The sequence below is a fragment of the Hemiscyllium ocellatum genome, chromosome 20 (assembly GCF_020745735.1).
Source record: "Hemiscyllium ocellatum isolate sHemOce1 chromosome 20, sHemOce1.pat.X.cur, whole genome shotgun sequence".
In the NCBI taxonomy this organism is placed as follows: domain Eukaryota; kingdom Metazoa; phylum Chordata; class Chondrichthyes; order Orectolobiformes; family Hemiscylliidae; genus Hemiscyllium; species Hemiscyllium ocellatum.
The window spans coordinates 37,456,440-37,473,231 of NC_083420.1; the positions used below are offsets into that span (position 1 = coordinate 37,456,440).

A 16,792-nucleotide genomic window follows, 5' to 3' on the forward strand; every position below is an offset into this window, starting at 1 on the left:
GAATGCCCATTTAATGCCTTAATTCCTCCACTACTGGTGTTAACCCCGCAGCAGGCAGAATGTCCATCATGCAGGGAGCATGACAATCCAAGCCCTGCAGAGATGTTTTTGTTTGAAAGCATTCCATGTCTTATCTGGGGACTAGCAACAGGAAGAAGAGGGGCCAGCTCTCCACTCTTGCTGCTGACAGCTTTGCTTCCTTCTCTCTGTGACCCCACAATATTCTTGGGTGGGTGCTGTAAATGATGCTGCTGTTCAATAGAGCCACCAGCCTCCGATTGGTTAGCAGTGCTCAATGGGGCTTGAGGAAGATTCCTGTGGCATCCATTAAATACTGCCCTGTGTCACCTTCAACATTCATAGTGCAATCTCTAACCTCAGTTTGAACTCTGCTTTTCTGTCTGTTCTTAATAACACTGAGTTGATGAATGAACAGGAGGTATGATACAGGAATTTGGTTGGTCAGTCAGCCCCAATCCATTGTACAAATTACATAGAATCTGCAACCTACAAACAGATTATTTGACACATAACTAATGCAGTCTTTATGGTCCACTCAAGTACATGAACGTCCTTCCTCAGCTAACAGTATAAGGATACCATCTGCATCCTGCTCCTTTTACCTTTTCTAGCCTCACCTTAAATTCATCAAAACGGTTTACCTCATTCCTCCCTGTGCCAGAGTTCCATTATTCTTAACACTCTCTGGATAAAGATGTTTCATCTGAATTCCATCCTGGTTTCACTGGTGACTACCTCATATTGACATCTCTAGTTCTCCTCTTCTTCCTCTTCTCTCTATGTGAACTGAATCAAGACCCTTTTATAATTCTAAAGGCTTCTGTTCGGTCATCTCTCAGCCTGTTCATCCTTTCCTCACACGTATCATCTCACTGTTCTGATAACATTCTTCTAAATTTATTGTACCGTCTCCAGTGTCTCTGTATCATTTTCGATATATGACCAGAAATGTACACAGTCTGGTCGATGCAATACTTGATCTTAGTTTAGTAAAACTTCTCTACTTTGCATTTCTATCCATCTAGAAATAAAACGGTGCTTGATGTGCTTTAATCTTTCATGAAATAAATGCTCCAAATGGAAGATTGTTAAAATTACTGTAAGCACCAGCACAGTTTATGTTTCTGTATTCCAAGATCGTGAGCTCTTTTACCCTATTTCTGCATCCACCCCATGTTTCCTAGACTCTATTTCGACTAAACTGCTGACTATCAAATTCCTTCCTGGTCCCAATCAGAATTCTCTCACTGCTGTGGGCAATCCCTCTGTACCTGGAGATTATCTGCTGCCATCTGATCTTCTCAGCCAGGCAGGTCCTATCCACCAATTCAGGGGAGTGACCCTGGTACCCTGACCAGTAGCTATCCTTGCAAGAGGATTCGCAGTAGTGTTAAAATCACCTAGGTAAAAACAAGGGCTGCAGATGCTGGAGACCAGATTCTAGATTAGAGTGGTGCTGGAAAAACACAGCAGTTCAGGCAGCATCTACTTTTTCCCCACCCCCAACCTCGTCTCATTTATCTCTCCACTCTGCAGGCACCCTGCCTCTATTCCTGATGAAGGGCTTTTGCCCGAAATGTCGATTTTCCTGCTCTTTGGATGCTGCCTGACCTGCTGTGCTTTTCCAGCACCACTCTAATCTAGAATCTGGTTTCCAGCATCTGCAGTCCTTGTTTTTACCCAGGAGCTATCCCTCAGCCACCATCACAAACAAACGCTGGTGGGTTATGGAAGTTAATGGAATCAGACAGGGCAGCAGCACTCTCATGATGCTATTAAAATCAGCTGACTTGCCCATTAGACCAGGTCAGCCAGGGGGGCAAGGCAAGTCAGGTCTGAAAAGGTCCAGAAAAGGAGGATCTTTCATCCAAGACAAATATTACATTAGGCCCAACATACCGATACCAGTCTTTGACAGAACCATCAAGTTAGTCTCATTGTCTTGCTCTTTTCCCATTGTCTTGTGGCTTTGTTTCTTTTCAAGTATATAGACCCTTTCACTATCTTTTAGAGCAGCACATTCCAAACCATGACAATGGTCTGTTGTTAAAAAAAATACAAATCCTCACCTTGTCTTTTGTCAATCACTTTAAATTCATGCTCCCTGATTATATTTTGTGTTCTTTCTGGGGCAAGAAGAGCAGGACTAGGTTAAAGTGTAGAGCAAAATGTCTTCTGAAGGGTATAAATATGAAGAGTGCTCTTATCCAAAGTTCCAAACAAAAATACAATTACACTGTTTTTTTAATCAATCCAACTAAAAGTTCAATCTCAGTCTGCAGGTCCTTCTGTGTAAAAAATATTGCAGTACTGGCTATCTGCCAGTAGAGGACCTCATATTGACCTCAACAGAAAACACAGCAATTTCCCCGTTGGTGGAACCGCAGAGTTTACATTTCCTCTGCAGAATCCTGGATCCTGGAGTAGCATTCCCTATTCTCCCTTCAAGGAAGTTAGGAATTTCATTCATGGAGGATTTTGGCAAGTATTCACTATTTTAAACTGTAACTAAAACCAGAAAGTGCTTAATTTAAATGTTTGGTTCTCTTCAGGTCTGATTTTCCATGTTCTCTTTAATGAGGTGCCATTCTTTAATGTTTATGGCTGTTGAGTAAATGTTAGCAAGTGATTCAATCACAGAAAGCACAGCTGAGGCTTCTAGTGCCTAAACTGCATGCATTTTACTAAATAACAATCAGGTTCAGGCTTAACTTATTAACCTAATAAGGCCTTAGGTACACTCAGTCTAACACTGATGTACAGAGCAGGGGGTTGGGATGGGATGTATGATTTTCATACAGGAAGAATAAAAGAAAGTAGAAATGACACTAAATGGTCTTACTCATCCTGTATACTTCAAAATGGAGTCCCAGTACACCCAGAACATGCATTTCTCAATATTACATTCTTCTTTGACTGTTGTTTTACCTCTGGGATGTAAAATTCTCTCATGGTAGCCTACCCTTCAACATACAGAATGTGAGACAGCAACAAAGTACACTTCTGCTTCAAATGTTTTGTCATTATGCAATTTACAGATTCACAATCACCCGATCCTACCTTGTTTTTTGTGTAATAAAGTAAGACAGAAAGATGCACACTAAATAGCACTGGTTCCAGTGATTGCAGGAATCAGAACAATGCAGATGTTTGGTTTGAAAACTCCGTTTTACACAGAATGGAATCTGTGTTAGATAGCTTCATGTGGAGAACTGGATACACTCTATTGTGCTGGTGAGACATGCGCACCCATTCAAACACGTTGCAACAGGTCAGGGATCATGGAAGATGGATTGGTTAATTACCCATGCTGCAGCCACCGAAGAGATGGGAATTGTTCAAGGTCATTTTGCAGTTGATTTAAGCGGATTAATTTGGTGCTGGTTAGAGGCAGCTCTGATGTAAATGAGTTGTGTTTCCATTTAATGAAGTGCATGCGTGTATAATGTTAGCAATAACTAATGACAACAATTATGTGACTCACTGCAACTGATGCTATCGCAACTGTGCCTTTGAAATCAATTGCAAACTCACAGTTTACCAGTGTATGGTTTATATCAGTTTGAAGTTTTAGTCAGTGCTGAGTTCTCTCTTTCTCACAAGTGCATCACAGGACTTTACCTGACCCATTTGGCTCTCAGGAGTCACATGATGGTTCACACGTCTCTTATATAGCTAGCTGTCAGTCTGAAAATGAACGCGACTGATAAATATTGGCTGTGTATATATGACACTACAAGCTAATTTATTAGTAAGTACTGTTGCCCATAATGGTACAAATGCACTCCACCTCAAATTGTTTCCTCCTTTAATGTTGATCATTTGCCTGATGTAGTTGACGGTGCCATGTACAAAACATTAATAACAGAAATCAACACAGGATAACTTTCCCTCCGATATCTCATAAAAAAGCAGATAAAAATTGGAAAAGAGAATGAGGATTATGAGGCATTGGAGGCCATGTTAAAAGCAAAGGGAAATGCTAGCCCATTTCCTGTATGAAAACCATGTCACCATCGAGAAACTTTAACCTGTAACAGCCAGCAATCAACTCCACCCTGGCTCCTGACACTTGTGTGAAGAATGGAGAACAGGAATGAGGTCAGTATCATGTACAAACTCTGAAGGGTTTGAGGTTTATTCACAAGGCTCCATCAAACCCTTTGAGATTTGTAACTTGGCGCAAAAGGAAGTGATTCCTGAACTCTCAGGAGACGCCTGGTCTTCATCGGTACCATTCCAGGATATGTGACTATGTCTTGGTTGTTTATTTCCCTTGTTGTCTGTGAATATGAGCAATGTGCCCTCTAAGACATAGCGTGAAAAGGTTGCCCCTTAGGTCTCTTTTATATCTTTCCCCTCTCACCCTAAACCTATGCCCTCTAGTTCTGGAGTCCCTGACCCCAGGGAAAAGACTTTGTCTATTTATCCTATCCATTCCCCTCATGATTTTGTAAACCTCTATAAGGTCACCCCTCGCCTTCAATGCTCCAGAGAACATGCATGTGTGTGGATGTGCATCACACATTGCAACACACAGACCATTGTCAGAATTAGAGCAATTATAACTTTGAAAAATGTAAACTTCCAGTGGAGAAAAAAGAAGAAAGGTTTGTAGCCCACCCAGTATAAAGCAAATTCTTGAAGGAACATTGGACCCAAGGCTCTGACACGCACATTGTAGAGGAACAAGCTTTATTTGCAACTTAATGGAAGCTGGAATGTCACAACAAAGAAGGCCTCATCTTCCGCCTCGGAACACTTCAACCCCAAGGCATCAATGTGGACTTCAACAGTTTCCTCATTTCCCCTTCCCCCACCTCACCCTAGTTCCAAACTTCCAGCTCAGCACTGTCCCCATGACTTGTCCGGACTTGTCCTACCTGCCTATCTCCTTTTCCACCTATCCACTCCACCCTCTCCTCCCCGACCTATCACCTTCATCCCCTCCCCCACTCACTCATTGTACTCTATGCTACTTTCTCCCCACCCCACCCTCCTCTAGCGTATCTCTCCACGCTTCAGGCTCACTGCCTTTATTCCTGATGAAGGGCTTTTGCCCGAAACGTCAATTTTGCTGCTCCTTGGATGCTGCCTGAACTGCTGTGCTCTTCCAGCACCACTAATCCAGAATCTGGTTTCCAGCATCTGCAGTCATTGTTTTTACCTCGTTGATTTTAATCCTACTGTGAATCCTCTTGCAAGGATGCCTGCCTTGAAGAAGTTTTCCTCCTCTCTCTACAAGAATCTCAGGGAGTCCGTCTCCCACTGCAACTCCCAGATCATTTCCTCTGCCCCAAAGCTCTTCAACCATGTCCTGAAACAAACTCGCTACCACAGCCACATCTGCTTCCTCAGTGCCTGCCTTCGTAACCAACTCATCCCACACGGACTCTAGACCACCTTTAAACCAGCAGAGTTTGGACCCAAACAGGACAAACAGTACAGACTACAGATTCAAAAACACCAGCAACGGTTCTCCTTCAAGATCCTCCGCTCCACGCTTGCAGCAATGCGCCAGCACCTAACCTCTCTACAGTCAGCCCTGCCTCAGCTGAGGGCCACACTCTTTCAGAATTGCAAAGGACCCACTCAGTACTACATCCTCAGGAGAATTCATACTCTCAACAAACAGTATTTCAATTCCATCTCAAACATCAAAAACTGTAAGTACAATAAACTTTTATCTATCCACCTCCATAACCAGCGCTCCTCAAACATTCAAGAAGATTCCCCTGGCCTCGGAAACTACTCAGACACCATTAGCCATGTGGCTGATGCAGCTGCCACCCCAACGCTGATTGATGATGTCACTTCCGCCCCCCCCCCTCATGGTCACTCCCACAACCACTTCCACCCCTCACAATTCCTCATGCATCACACATGACATCACTTCCACCCCTCACATCATCGCTGATGCCACATGCTCAGTGACTTCCGCCACCCCTACTGCCGTGGTCACCACCACTTCCGCCCCCACCAGCGCCACTCACCTGCATTCTGCTGACATGCCCCCCCACAGACCCCACTGTCACCATCCCCACCCCCCAGAACTCCGAGGGGAACACTACCCCTGCTCATGACTCCACCCCATTCCCCCCACCAACACACCCACTCCAGTTACAGGTTACGCCCCCACTCCCAGCTCCACACCCACACCAGATCCCAGCTCCCAGCCCTGCTGAGTTTTCACCATTCCCCCCCAGACCTCCCCCTCACTGAGGACGAACGATCAGTCCTCAGCAAAGGACTCACCTTCATCCCGTTCCATCCACGCATCAATGAATTTAATACACGCCATGACGTTGAACAATTCTTCCGTCGCCTCCGCCTCCGAGCTTACTTTCACAATCAGGACTCCCGCCTACCTTCCGAGGACCCCTTCGCCCACCTCCACACACTGCATCCACCTGGACACCCTGCTCTGGCCTATTACCTGCCCTCGACCTCTTCCTTTCCAACTGCAGCCGAGACATTAACCGCCTCAACCTGTCTATCCCCCTGCCCCACTCCAACCTCTAATCCTCACAACGCAGCCCTCCAATCCCTCTGCTCCAATCTCAACCTCACCATCAAGCCAGCGGATAAAGGGGGTGCAGTGACAGTCTGGCGCACTGACCTTTACACCGCTGAAGCCAAACGCCAACTCGAAGACACCTCTTCCTACTGCCCCCTCGACCATGACCCCACCCCCCCATCACCAAACCATCATCTCCCAGACCATACAGAACCTCATCATCTCAGGAGATCTCCCACCCACAGCTTCCAACCTCATAGTCCGTGAACCCTGCACTGCCTGGTTCTACCTCCTTCCCAAGATCCACAAGCCTGACCACCCTGGCTGACCCATTGCCTCAGCATGCTCCTGCCCCATTGAACTCATCTCTACCTACCTCGATACTGTCCTATCCCCCCTAGTCCAGGAACTCCCCACATACATTCGAGACACCGCCCACACCCTCCACCTCCTCCAAGACTTCCTTTTCCCCGGCCCCCAATGCTTCATCTTCACCATAGATATCCAATTCCTCTACACCTTCGTCCACAATGACCAGGGCCTCCAAGCCCTCCGTTTTTTCCTTTCCAGATGTCCCTAACAGTATCCTTCCACCGACTCTCTCATTTGTTTGGCCAAACTGGTCTTCACCCCTAACAATTTCTCCTTTGAATCCTCCCACCTCCTCCAGACCAAAGGGGTAGCCATGGGCACACATATGGGCCCCAGCTATGCCTGTCTCTTTGTTGGCTACGTAGAACAGTTGATCTTCCATAATTACACCAACACCACTCCCCACCTCTGCCTCCGCTACATTGATGACTGCATTGGCACCACCTCGTGCTCCCGCGAGGAGGTTGAGCAATTCATCAACTTCACCAACACATTCCACCCTGACCTTAAATTTACCTGGACCATCTCTGACACCTCCCTCCCCTTCCGGGACCTCTCCATCTCCATTAATGATGACAGACTTGACACTGACATTTTTTACAAACCCACCGACTCTCTCAGCTACCTGGATTACACCTCCTCCCACCCTACCTCTTGCAAAAATGCCATCCCGTATTCCCAATTCCTCCACCTCCGCCGTATCTGCTCCCAGGAGGACCAGTTCCACCACAGAACACACCAGATGGCATCCTTCTTTAGAGACCGCAATTTCCCTTCCCACGTGGTTAGAGATGCCCTCCAACGCATCTTGTCCACATCCCGCACCTCCGCCCTCAGACCCCACCCCTCCAACCGTAACAAGGACAGAACGCTCCTGGTGCTCACCTTCCACCCTATCAACCTTCGCATAAACCAAATCATCAGCCGACATTTCCGCCACCTCCAAAAAAAACCCCACCACCAGGGATATATTTCCCTCCCCACCCCTTTCCGCCTTCCGCAAAGACCATTTCCTCAGTGACTACCTGGTCAGGTCCACGCACCCCTACAACCCACCCTCCCATCCTGGCACTTACCCTGCCACCGCAGGAACTGTAAAACCTGTGCCCACACCTCCTCCCTCACCTCTATCCAAGGCCTTGAACTGCTGTGCTCTTCCAGCACCACTAATCCAGAATCCATTGTCTTACCATTGTCTGGAAGCATGAGTGGAGTTGGGTCAGAAACTGGGGTTTTCCGGGAGCAGCCAGGACTCTCTTCTCCACCATGGTGCACTCCACATCGTCATCCTGGATCACCACGTCCTTCTTCAGGATTTTGATGGCGTACAGCTCATCAGTGCCCTTCCTTTCAGCCAGCATCACCTGCAAAGCAAAAAAGAGGACAAGTGCACTATGACCTCTGTGTTGGACACTGCTAACTAACACCACCTGAGCAATGAACAACATCTCTAACATTGCCAATTCCCTTCCTCCCTTCACCTTACCCCAGAGTCACCTTAAGCTCATTCCTGGTGCTTAATCACTGACCATGTTTCATTGTGAAGCTAAGCACTAGGTGGCCTCAGCATTGGTTATCACAGACAAACTTGAATTTGTCTTCATTTAACATCCTCCATCCAATCCAACTGGGTTGTTAAATTGTAACTAGAAGCAGGAATACGGAGTGAATTTTTCATGCAGCAGTACAGAGATCAGTTGTAGCATCTATACTGCTCTTCTATCTCTCACTGAGGTTAACAGAGCACTGACTAAAGATCGATCCTGGGACTTGCTGGGTTATGCTACAATAGGCTGCACCTTTGTTCATCGAGGCCCTAAGGTGAACTACATGGTCTGAGTATTAATGAGAGCACCATACAGATAATTGGTTCAGTGGGTGGTGATAGTGGGGGACCTTACTGAGAAAGGTGTGGTAGATTGGAGAGTGCGGATTATGTCAATGTCAGTGAGTAGAATCGAATGTATACACAGAAGGTTTAAAGGGAAGCTTAATTAAAGCACAAAGATTGTTTGGCTGGCGGGATTACTGGATTTGGGAAACACAAGTGCAAACTCTTCCCTGGAATACCGTGAACTGTTTGCACCAATTCTGTGCTGTTTCCCCATATCTACCAATGAGGTTACAGTGGGTGGGAGTGGTTTTATACACTGAGAACACATCAAAAACACAATTTCCCTTTTAACCTTTCCACTGGAACTGAATAGCTGAATATGACTCCTACTAAATAAGAGCTACATATCACATGACCATGCCCTAACGCATCACCACACCATATTACCACTCGACTAAACATGAAACCACCTTACACCAAATACACAGCAACATGACAGACAACACATGGTGGCTCAGGACCAAATACTATTCGATAAAGCAGTGAGCCAATGCAGTAACACAACACGATATAACCAAATATGCACAAAAAAAGCTTTACATACAAAAAGTTGACCACACACTATAGTAGTACAACATAAACACATCAATCAATACACAAAACACAACAAAATAACGAGGGCATAGTAGAAGACATTAAAGCCTTGCCAATACCATGTTATCAATGCTGATCCTCATTCACCTCATGTATTCACCTCTCAAAACCTTGGACACTCTCTTGGCTCAGAGTCTTTCCTACTCTCTTCCAGAAAAGGCAGTAGAAGCAGAATCTTTAAATGTTTCTGAGGCAGAGATTGATAGACTCTTGGTAAGCAAGAGGGTAAAAGGTCATTGGGTAGGGGTTTATGAGAGATTGTGGATTCGTGGTTAGTCAGATCAGCCATGATCTGCACAGTCTAAGGATACGGGGTAGGCCATTTCGGACTAAGATGACGAGAAATTTCTTCAGCCAGAGAGTGGTGACTCTGTGAAACTCGCTGCCAAAAAAAGTTGTTGAAGCCAAAAGTTTGAATGTTTTTATAAAGGAGTTCAACATAGTTCTTATGACTAGAGGGATCAAAAGGGGAGAAAATGGGAACAGGGTACTGAATGGGAATGTGAACCATGATCATGTTGAATGGTGGAGAAGGCTTGAAGGGACGAACGGCCAATTCCTGCTCCTAATTTCTATGTTTCTATGAGTTTATTGAATGACAGGTCAGGCTCGGGTTAGGGGTGTGATTTGTACATATATTCCCTGTAGTTAATCAGTGAAACTGATGGACCTTTATGATAGTTCTGTGGTCACTTTTATGGATATTAGCTCTTTGTTCCAAATTTATTTAACAACTGAATTTTGGATCATCAGTCCTGGCCTCTGGATGACTAGTTCATGTTCATAATCACTATGTTACTGAACCTCTGTATCTGCCCTGGGGAGTGTTCGAGTCAATATAAAAGGAATGTGTTTGAATGGAGATTTAGGAGTTGGCCTCACAGTATTGGTTGAGACTGGTTCAGGATTCTGCTTTGGGTAGCTACAGCCAAATTAGCATAATGCAATTTCTTCTCCTGCTGTGAACAAGACAAGAAATTCTGTCCAGTTTTTGAGTGAAAAAAATTCTGTTACTAATCCTGAAATCAAACAATCTAGATACCAGTAACTGGATGTTTGTATTGTTTCGTTACAGAAAATCAATAGGCTGCTTCAGGTGAGAGGCTGGAAGACATGAAAATATATTTCTATCTGGATCAGCGTGAATAGAATTTTAGAATGGAGAATCCTCACACGCCTTCAGGGCACAGGACTGATTACAAACCACCAATTCTGAGCCATCTGCTTGGAACAACTGCAGTGGATGTGCATGATATACCACAGGCTCAACTCCTGCTCATTCAATTTTGATTTATAGCTCCAGGATGTGGTGAGAGTGTAGTGAATGAAATGACAGATTCCAGCATCTAATTTAGCAGATCTTTCTCTTCATCACCGTGAATACATCAGACAGACTCAGTGAAACACCCTGCAGTGCAATATAAGTAGGCAATGCTCTCACTTATGAAAGCCAGAGACTGCACAAGATTGTTTACAGGTGTATCACTGAGTCGCAGCAACTCATCTGCTCGATCACTGTTACATCTACTTGAGGGTGGTAAGGAGAACCACATGGATCATGGCTGTTATTCTTCATCAAGGAATATCGGCCTCCAATATTGGAGGTCAGCCATGTTTCACCCAAGTCTGAAGGTTGCATGGGCAGACCCAGCAATGCAGCAGGTACTGCCTTTTGGATGAGACTTGAAGCTAATGCCTGGTCTCCCTTTCAGATAAGTACAGAACATACCATGGCATTATTCTGAAGAGCAGCAGTGAGTGCTCCCAATTTCTGACCAAACATTTATTTCCCAACCAGCATCCCTGAGAAATTCTATAATTTGGGTATTGTTTTTCCACTGGGAATGCGTTGAGCAGTTTGTGCTGATGTATACTGGGAAGGACTGTTTCTCACATACAGCCACACAGACCGAACCGGTGGGGTAGCTCATTTCTTACCTTTCCAAAGCTGCCCTTCCCCAGCACCATCAAGAAGTTGAAGTCAGTCAGCTTCATCCGATCCCGATTCCCATTGTTGTCAATTTTGGACCAAGAGCTGGATCTCTTCTCCTCAGCTGCTTTACAGCCCGGCCCAATCCTGGCTCTCTGCAAATAAAATAAAACAGCAGCTGAGTCACAAACTGTGGGAGCTGCTCCGTCAGCCTCTACAGCAGGAGGAGCTACTATGGAGGAGAAGCTGCTGGGGGTAAAGACAGAATGTTTTGAGGGTCCATGGTGGACCTACAGGAATGCATTGCGAAGTTTGAAGCTTGAATGACAGGGGCTACAACATAGCCTCCAAGAGTGGCCACTGCTAGAGGCAGCACTCAAGCGATACCGGGGAAGGAGAGTACGGTTACACCAGTGGCCGGTGCCAACAGCCTCCCAAGAATAGGAGGCACTGTGGGAAATGGCCAAGGGGTGGGTTTGTGACATTGGTGGAGAGAGTTTTGTATAGGAGCTTGGGAGGCCAGGGTTGGGTGTGGCTGCTGCCCCAGAACCATGTTGTCGAGAGGTAAGCCTGAGAATCACTGGCTGTGTTGGACGAAGGGAAGCCATTGAAGGTCCTGGGGTTGTGTTCAGGAACAGAGGGGCAGGGGTGGATGTTATAAGGAATGCTGAGGGCACTGGGGACACAGAGGGTTTAGACCAAGATACAAGACTGAAGCAACAGTGAAAGATGGGCAATCATTTTATTGCATACAATAAAGTCATGACTAAAACAACAGATGCTCCACAACTCAATAAGATTAACATTTTAAAGTGATCCAACCTTCGGTCAGCATCACTCAGCCTAGCTCTCCAGTCAATGCAATTTCTATTATTTGCAGAATTCAAGCAACATAAGCAACATGGTATCCCCCCCGAGGATTTCAACAGAGCAGGATTCCAGCCTTAACCTCCCACTCCATTATTCTAAATGTAAACACCTAACCGTGATTAGATTCTAGTGTTTAACACACTCCCAGATCTCTGTTATTCTTGATATAAACCCCTTGTTTAGATTTCAGAATCTAAGCCATTCGCAGGTATCTATTATTTCTATACATAATTTTCACTGGAGTGTTCCCACAAGAATGTGGTTTTAGTGGAGAGTCTGAAAGAGTCGACTGTCAGACTGAAGAATAATGTCCTCAGCCCTAATGAATAAGAGCTTCTGCATTGTCCCAACATTTCTGTCCCTTTGAATTGAGTACAGTCAGTTATCAGCCAGCAGCCAGCAGCAATCATGGTGGCAACACCAGCATAAATGAGGAGTGAAAGGCAGTGAGCACAGCAAATAAAGGTTACTTTGAAGACTGATAGACAGAGATGGGCAATATGTGCGCAGACAGAATTTCAATTAATTGTATAGATAATGCCGCAGGCTGGACAATCCATTTGTCTGAAGCACTGACAACAGACGCTGCTCCTCTGGATCATTCATTGGACAAACAGTCAATTGCCAGCATTTTCTTACATTATAAATAACACAAAAAGAATATTTTTAAAGTACTTGCAACACATGCATTTTGAGAAGACATTACAATTCGGACAGGAGGAATATGCTGGTAATCAAACCTCATTATCCCATGAGTCAGACCATAAATATAAATGTTTTGATTTAATCATCAAAATTGCCAAATGTTTCCCTTTCGTATTGCTATACTTTGTAGAAAAAGATTTTCATCAAATTTCTTCAATGAACTAAGGGTGGCACAGTGGCTCAGTGGTTAGCACTGCCGCCTCACAGCACCAAGGACCTGGGCTCGGGCAACTGTGTATGGAGTTTGCACATTCTCCCTGTGTCTGCATGGGTTTCCTCCGGGTGCTCCGGTTTCCTCCCACAGACCAAAGATGTACAGATTGAGTGAACTGGCCACGCTAAATTGCCCATAGTGTTCAGGGATGTATAGGTTAGGTGCATTAGTCAGGGGTAAATGTAGAGTAATAGGGTAGGTGAATGGGTCTGGGTGGGTTACTCTTCAGAGGATTGGTATGGACTTGTTGGACCAAATGGCCGGTTTCCACACTGTAGGGATTCTACGATTCTATGAACTCAAAAATAACCAGTTTATTATAACTCAAAACTCTAAAAATGGCAAAACATAATAACACCCAATCCATAATTCAGAATTAGAACTAGATCCCCTTTTAAACTCAACTCGAACATATTCACACAACGCAAAGGACAGAGACTCTGCAGAGATGATCTTTTGAATAATTTCTCTGATAGCTTCATACATTTACATTCCTCCTAATGTCCATTTGACTCTCCAAAGTGCTATACCCTTTCAAATTAAATTAGGTTTTTCAAAATGTTTGGGTGCACATCTCCAGAGCTAACTTGTATGCACCCCACCAGGAATAATATTTTTTATTGTGGAATCATCTATAGAAACCTCCTCTGAAAGTGATACATAAATTTAATCTGCTCTAGCTGTCACCCTGCTTTACATTAACAGTGCCCAGATTTCCTTCTCAACTGAAATGAAGAATGCTCCATACCCTTTTCTCCACACTTTGATGGGGCTTGTACAAATTTAAGCATCTCCTAGCTCGAATCTGGGTTAGAGTAAGCTTTCCCTCCGCGGATCTTTCCGCACGTGATGTTCCTTTTTTTGCCTCCAGTAAATAAAGTCAGTATTCCCTTTTTAATTCCTTCACTTTATTCTTTTCTCTCTTCCAGTTCCAGCGTCTTAAGCTCCATTCCTCCAAAATGCTCCTTTTCTTTTCCTTTCCTCCCTTTACAGTGCTTCTCTAAGTTAACTGCTTTTTTTCAGAAATTTCAAATTCTTTCTCTGTGATTTTGAATTTCAAGTCAAAGTGCTTTGTTTCTTTCCTCACGCTCAAGCTGCTTTGTCTGTAACTGAATTCCAACCGTCACCAATGATTCTTACACAGAGTGTTCTTACTAATCCCAAATAATCTGCCAATTCCTTGATTATCTCTGACTTTCACCTTTAACCCCTTTGTGAATTCTATTATCTTAGTCTTAGTTAAGTCCTGTAAAATGAGTCAGGAGTACCTCTTCTACCTTTCATTAAATTTTAGATATTTCAGTGCCATTCTAGTTTTTTTAAAATGAGAAACCTGGTATCTGTTTTTTCATTACATATCAGTGATTGTTTTTCAGTATCCAATCACCCATTCTTAGCACAGGGTTCCATTGTTTCTTCCAGATCCAGATTTTCCAGCAGAAATTCACCTCTTGCCTCCCTAAAAGCTTTGTTTGGCTGTCTTTCTAAAATCACTTGATTTTTTTTGTAATTAGCAGCTGAATCACAGCCCGTATTAAGCTGTTGACTCCATTCCTTAGTAAAAACCCTGTTTAATCCAGATTATGTAGAAATTGAACAGTTTGGACACAAATAGAGATCTGTAATCCCAATAAAGGTCTCTTTTGAAATTTCCTGCTGATCCTCCTGGTCTCCTACATCCTGCACAGTCTCCCTACATATTCATATATTACCCAAGAAATTTGTTGATCGCTAACTATCTCCAACTCTGAACCTTCATCAAGTTTACTGGACATTTGTATGAGCCTGAGTTACAGGCAGCAGTGTAACTAAAGGACACCTGTGGGTTCTATGTAGAGTGAGTTACAGCCTGGAATGTAATTGCCAGATTTGAAATGATTACAAGCTGAATGTTAAGTGGGTGGCACGGTGGCACAGTGGTTAGCACTGCCGCCTCACAGCGCCAGAGACCCAGGTTCAATTCCCGCCTCAGGCGACTGACTGTGTGGAGTTTGCACGCTCTCCCCGGGTCTGCGTGGGTTTCCTCCGGGTGCTCCGGTTTCCTCCCACAGTCACAAAGATGTGCAGGTTAGGTGAATTGGCCATGCTAAATTGTCCGTAGCCTTAGGTACGGGGCAAATGTAAGGGTATAGGTGGGTTGCGCTTCGGCGGGTCGATGTTGGCATGTTGGGCCGAAGGGCCTGTTTCCACAGTGTAAGTAATCTAATCTTATGCAGTCACTGTATTTTCAATGCATCCAAAGAATGGTCATTTCTTTTTGCCTGTATTAGTTATTCACTGCATGTTCTCTATATGGACACCTTTGTTCAGACGTCCTTATAAATATGGCTCTCTTTTGTTACTCACCTCAAACTTCTGCCTCAGCTCCTCGTTTCCTTCAGTGTCCTCTTCAGGTGGCACTGGCACATTGTAATATTCACCTTCCTCCTGGCTCAGCAACTTGTACCTGTGCAACAGGGGATTTATTTTCTCTTTTGGAATTTGGTTGCACCTTTTGGTGTGGCTCCTATCCACCAATCTCAGTTTATAGTTTAAAACATTTCACAAAACGAGTAAAGGCTAATGCCTATCTTGAATATAAACAATTTATTATTAACACTGCATTTCTTGACAGAGCCCTCTGTCTTCAGCATCTAGGGCTAAAGCACGGTTCTTCTTTCTAGCATTAAATGCTTTGTTAACCATTCCACATTCCCCAGGATACAGGGGGCCTGGAGAGCAGCTGCAGAGAAGCTGAACCCAGAATTCACTGCCAGACTGTAGGATGGCGAACTCAAGCTGAGAGTATTGGGAAAGAAACATCTAACATCGTTGCAAATATATAATCGGAGATAACACGGGCGGCACGGTGGCACAGTGGTTAGCACTGCTGCCTCACAGCACCAGAGACCCGACGACTGACTGGGTGGAGTTTGCACGTTCTCCCCATGTCTGCGTGGGTTTCCTCCGGGTGCTCCGGTTTCCTCCCACAGTCCAAAGATGTGCGGGTCAGGTGAATTGGCCATGCTAAATTGCCCGTAGTGTTAGGTAAGGGGTAAATGTAGGGGTATGGGTGGGTTGTGCTTCGGCGGGTCAGTGTGGACTTGTTGGGCCGAAGGGCCTGTTTCCACACTGTAAGTAATCTAATCTAATCTAAACACTATTCCAGGTAAGAACAGAATCTGACTGGGTTCTGGCCAGTCGTGTAACCTCTGAAAACTGCCTCCACCCCTCCCTACCTCCCCCTCCCATCGGGTGAGGAGGAAAGGGCTCCCAGTGTCCAGGCTACCACAGCCTTGGAGAAAGGCTTTACCTTTGAGGTGATGAGTACAACAAAAATACAAAATCTCCCAGCTGAGGAGGGAGCACTGAATCATATATCACCCCTCCCTGCATCTCGGAACCTGACACTCAACGCCCCAGGACTAACGCTGCTACAAACCCAGCCCCATCGATATTTGTAAGTAAGAATAAGTAGAGACATGGAGAAGCAAATAGAGATGATTACATCTGGATGTAACTGAATGGCAGAACAGCATTATTCAGTTCAAATAAAGTGAGTTTCACTGACAAATGGAAAGGAAACAAAGACGACTGTGAAATTACCTTGTCCTTAACTGGCCGGGAGGGGCGGTTTGAACTGTCCTTTATTAATTTTCAGCCATTTTAACTTACCCAAAACACTAACCCTGTAAC

At 44.8% G+C, this 16,792-nt stretch overlaps 1 protein-coding gene across 1 annotated transcript in view; it reads right to left on the reverse strand.

The window, feature by feature from the left end:
* LOC132825460 (protein kinase C beta type) overlaps nt 1–16,792 on the reverse strand; it is a 276,131-nt gene that overhangs the window by 35,539 nt on the left and 223,800 nt on the right. Inside the window, exons 8-10 of the mRNA XM_060840757.1 lie at nt 15,464–15,563; nt 11,337–11,483; nt 8,101–8,274 (exon numbers count right to left, since the gene is read on the reverse strand). Coding sequence (XP_060696740.1) covers nt 8,101–8,274; nt 11,337–11,483; nt 15,464–15,563 — 421 coding nt within the window. The remainder of the gene's footprint in view (nt 1–8,100; nt 8,275–11,336; nt 11,484–15,463; nt 15,564–16,792) is intronic.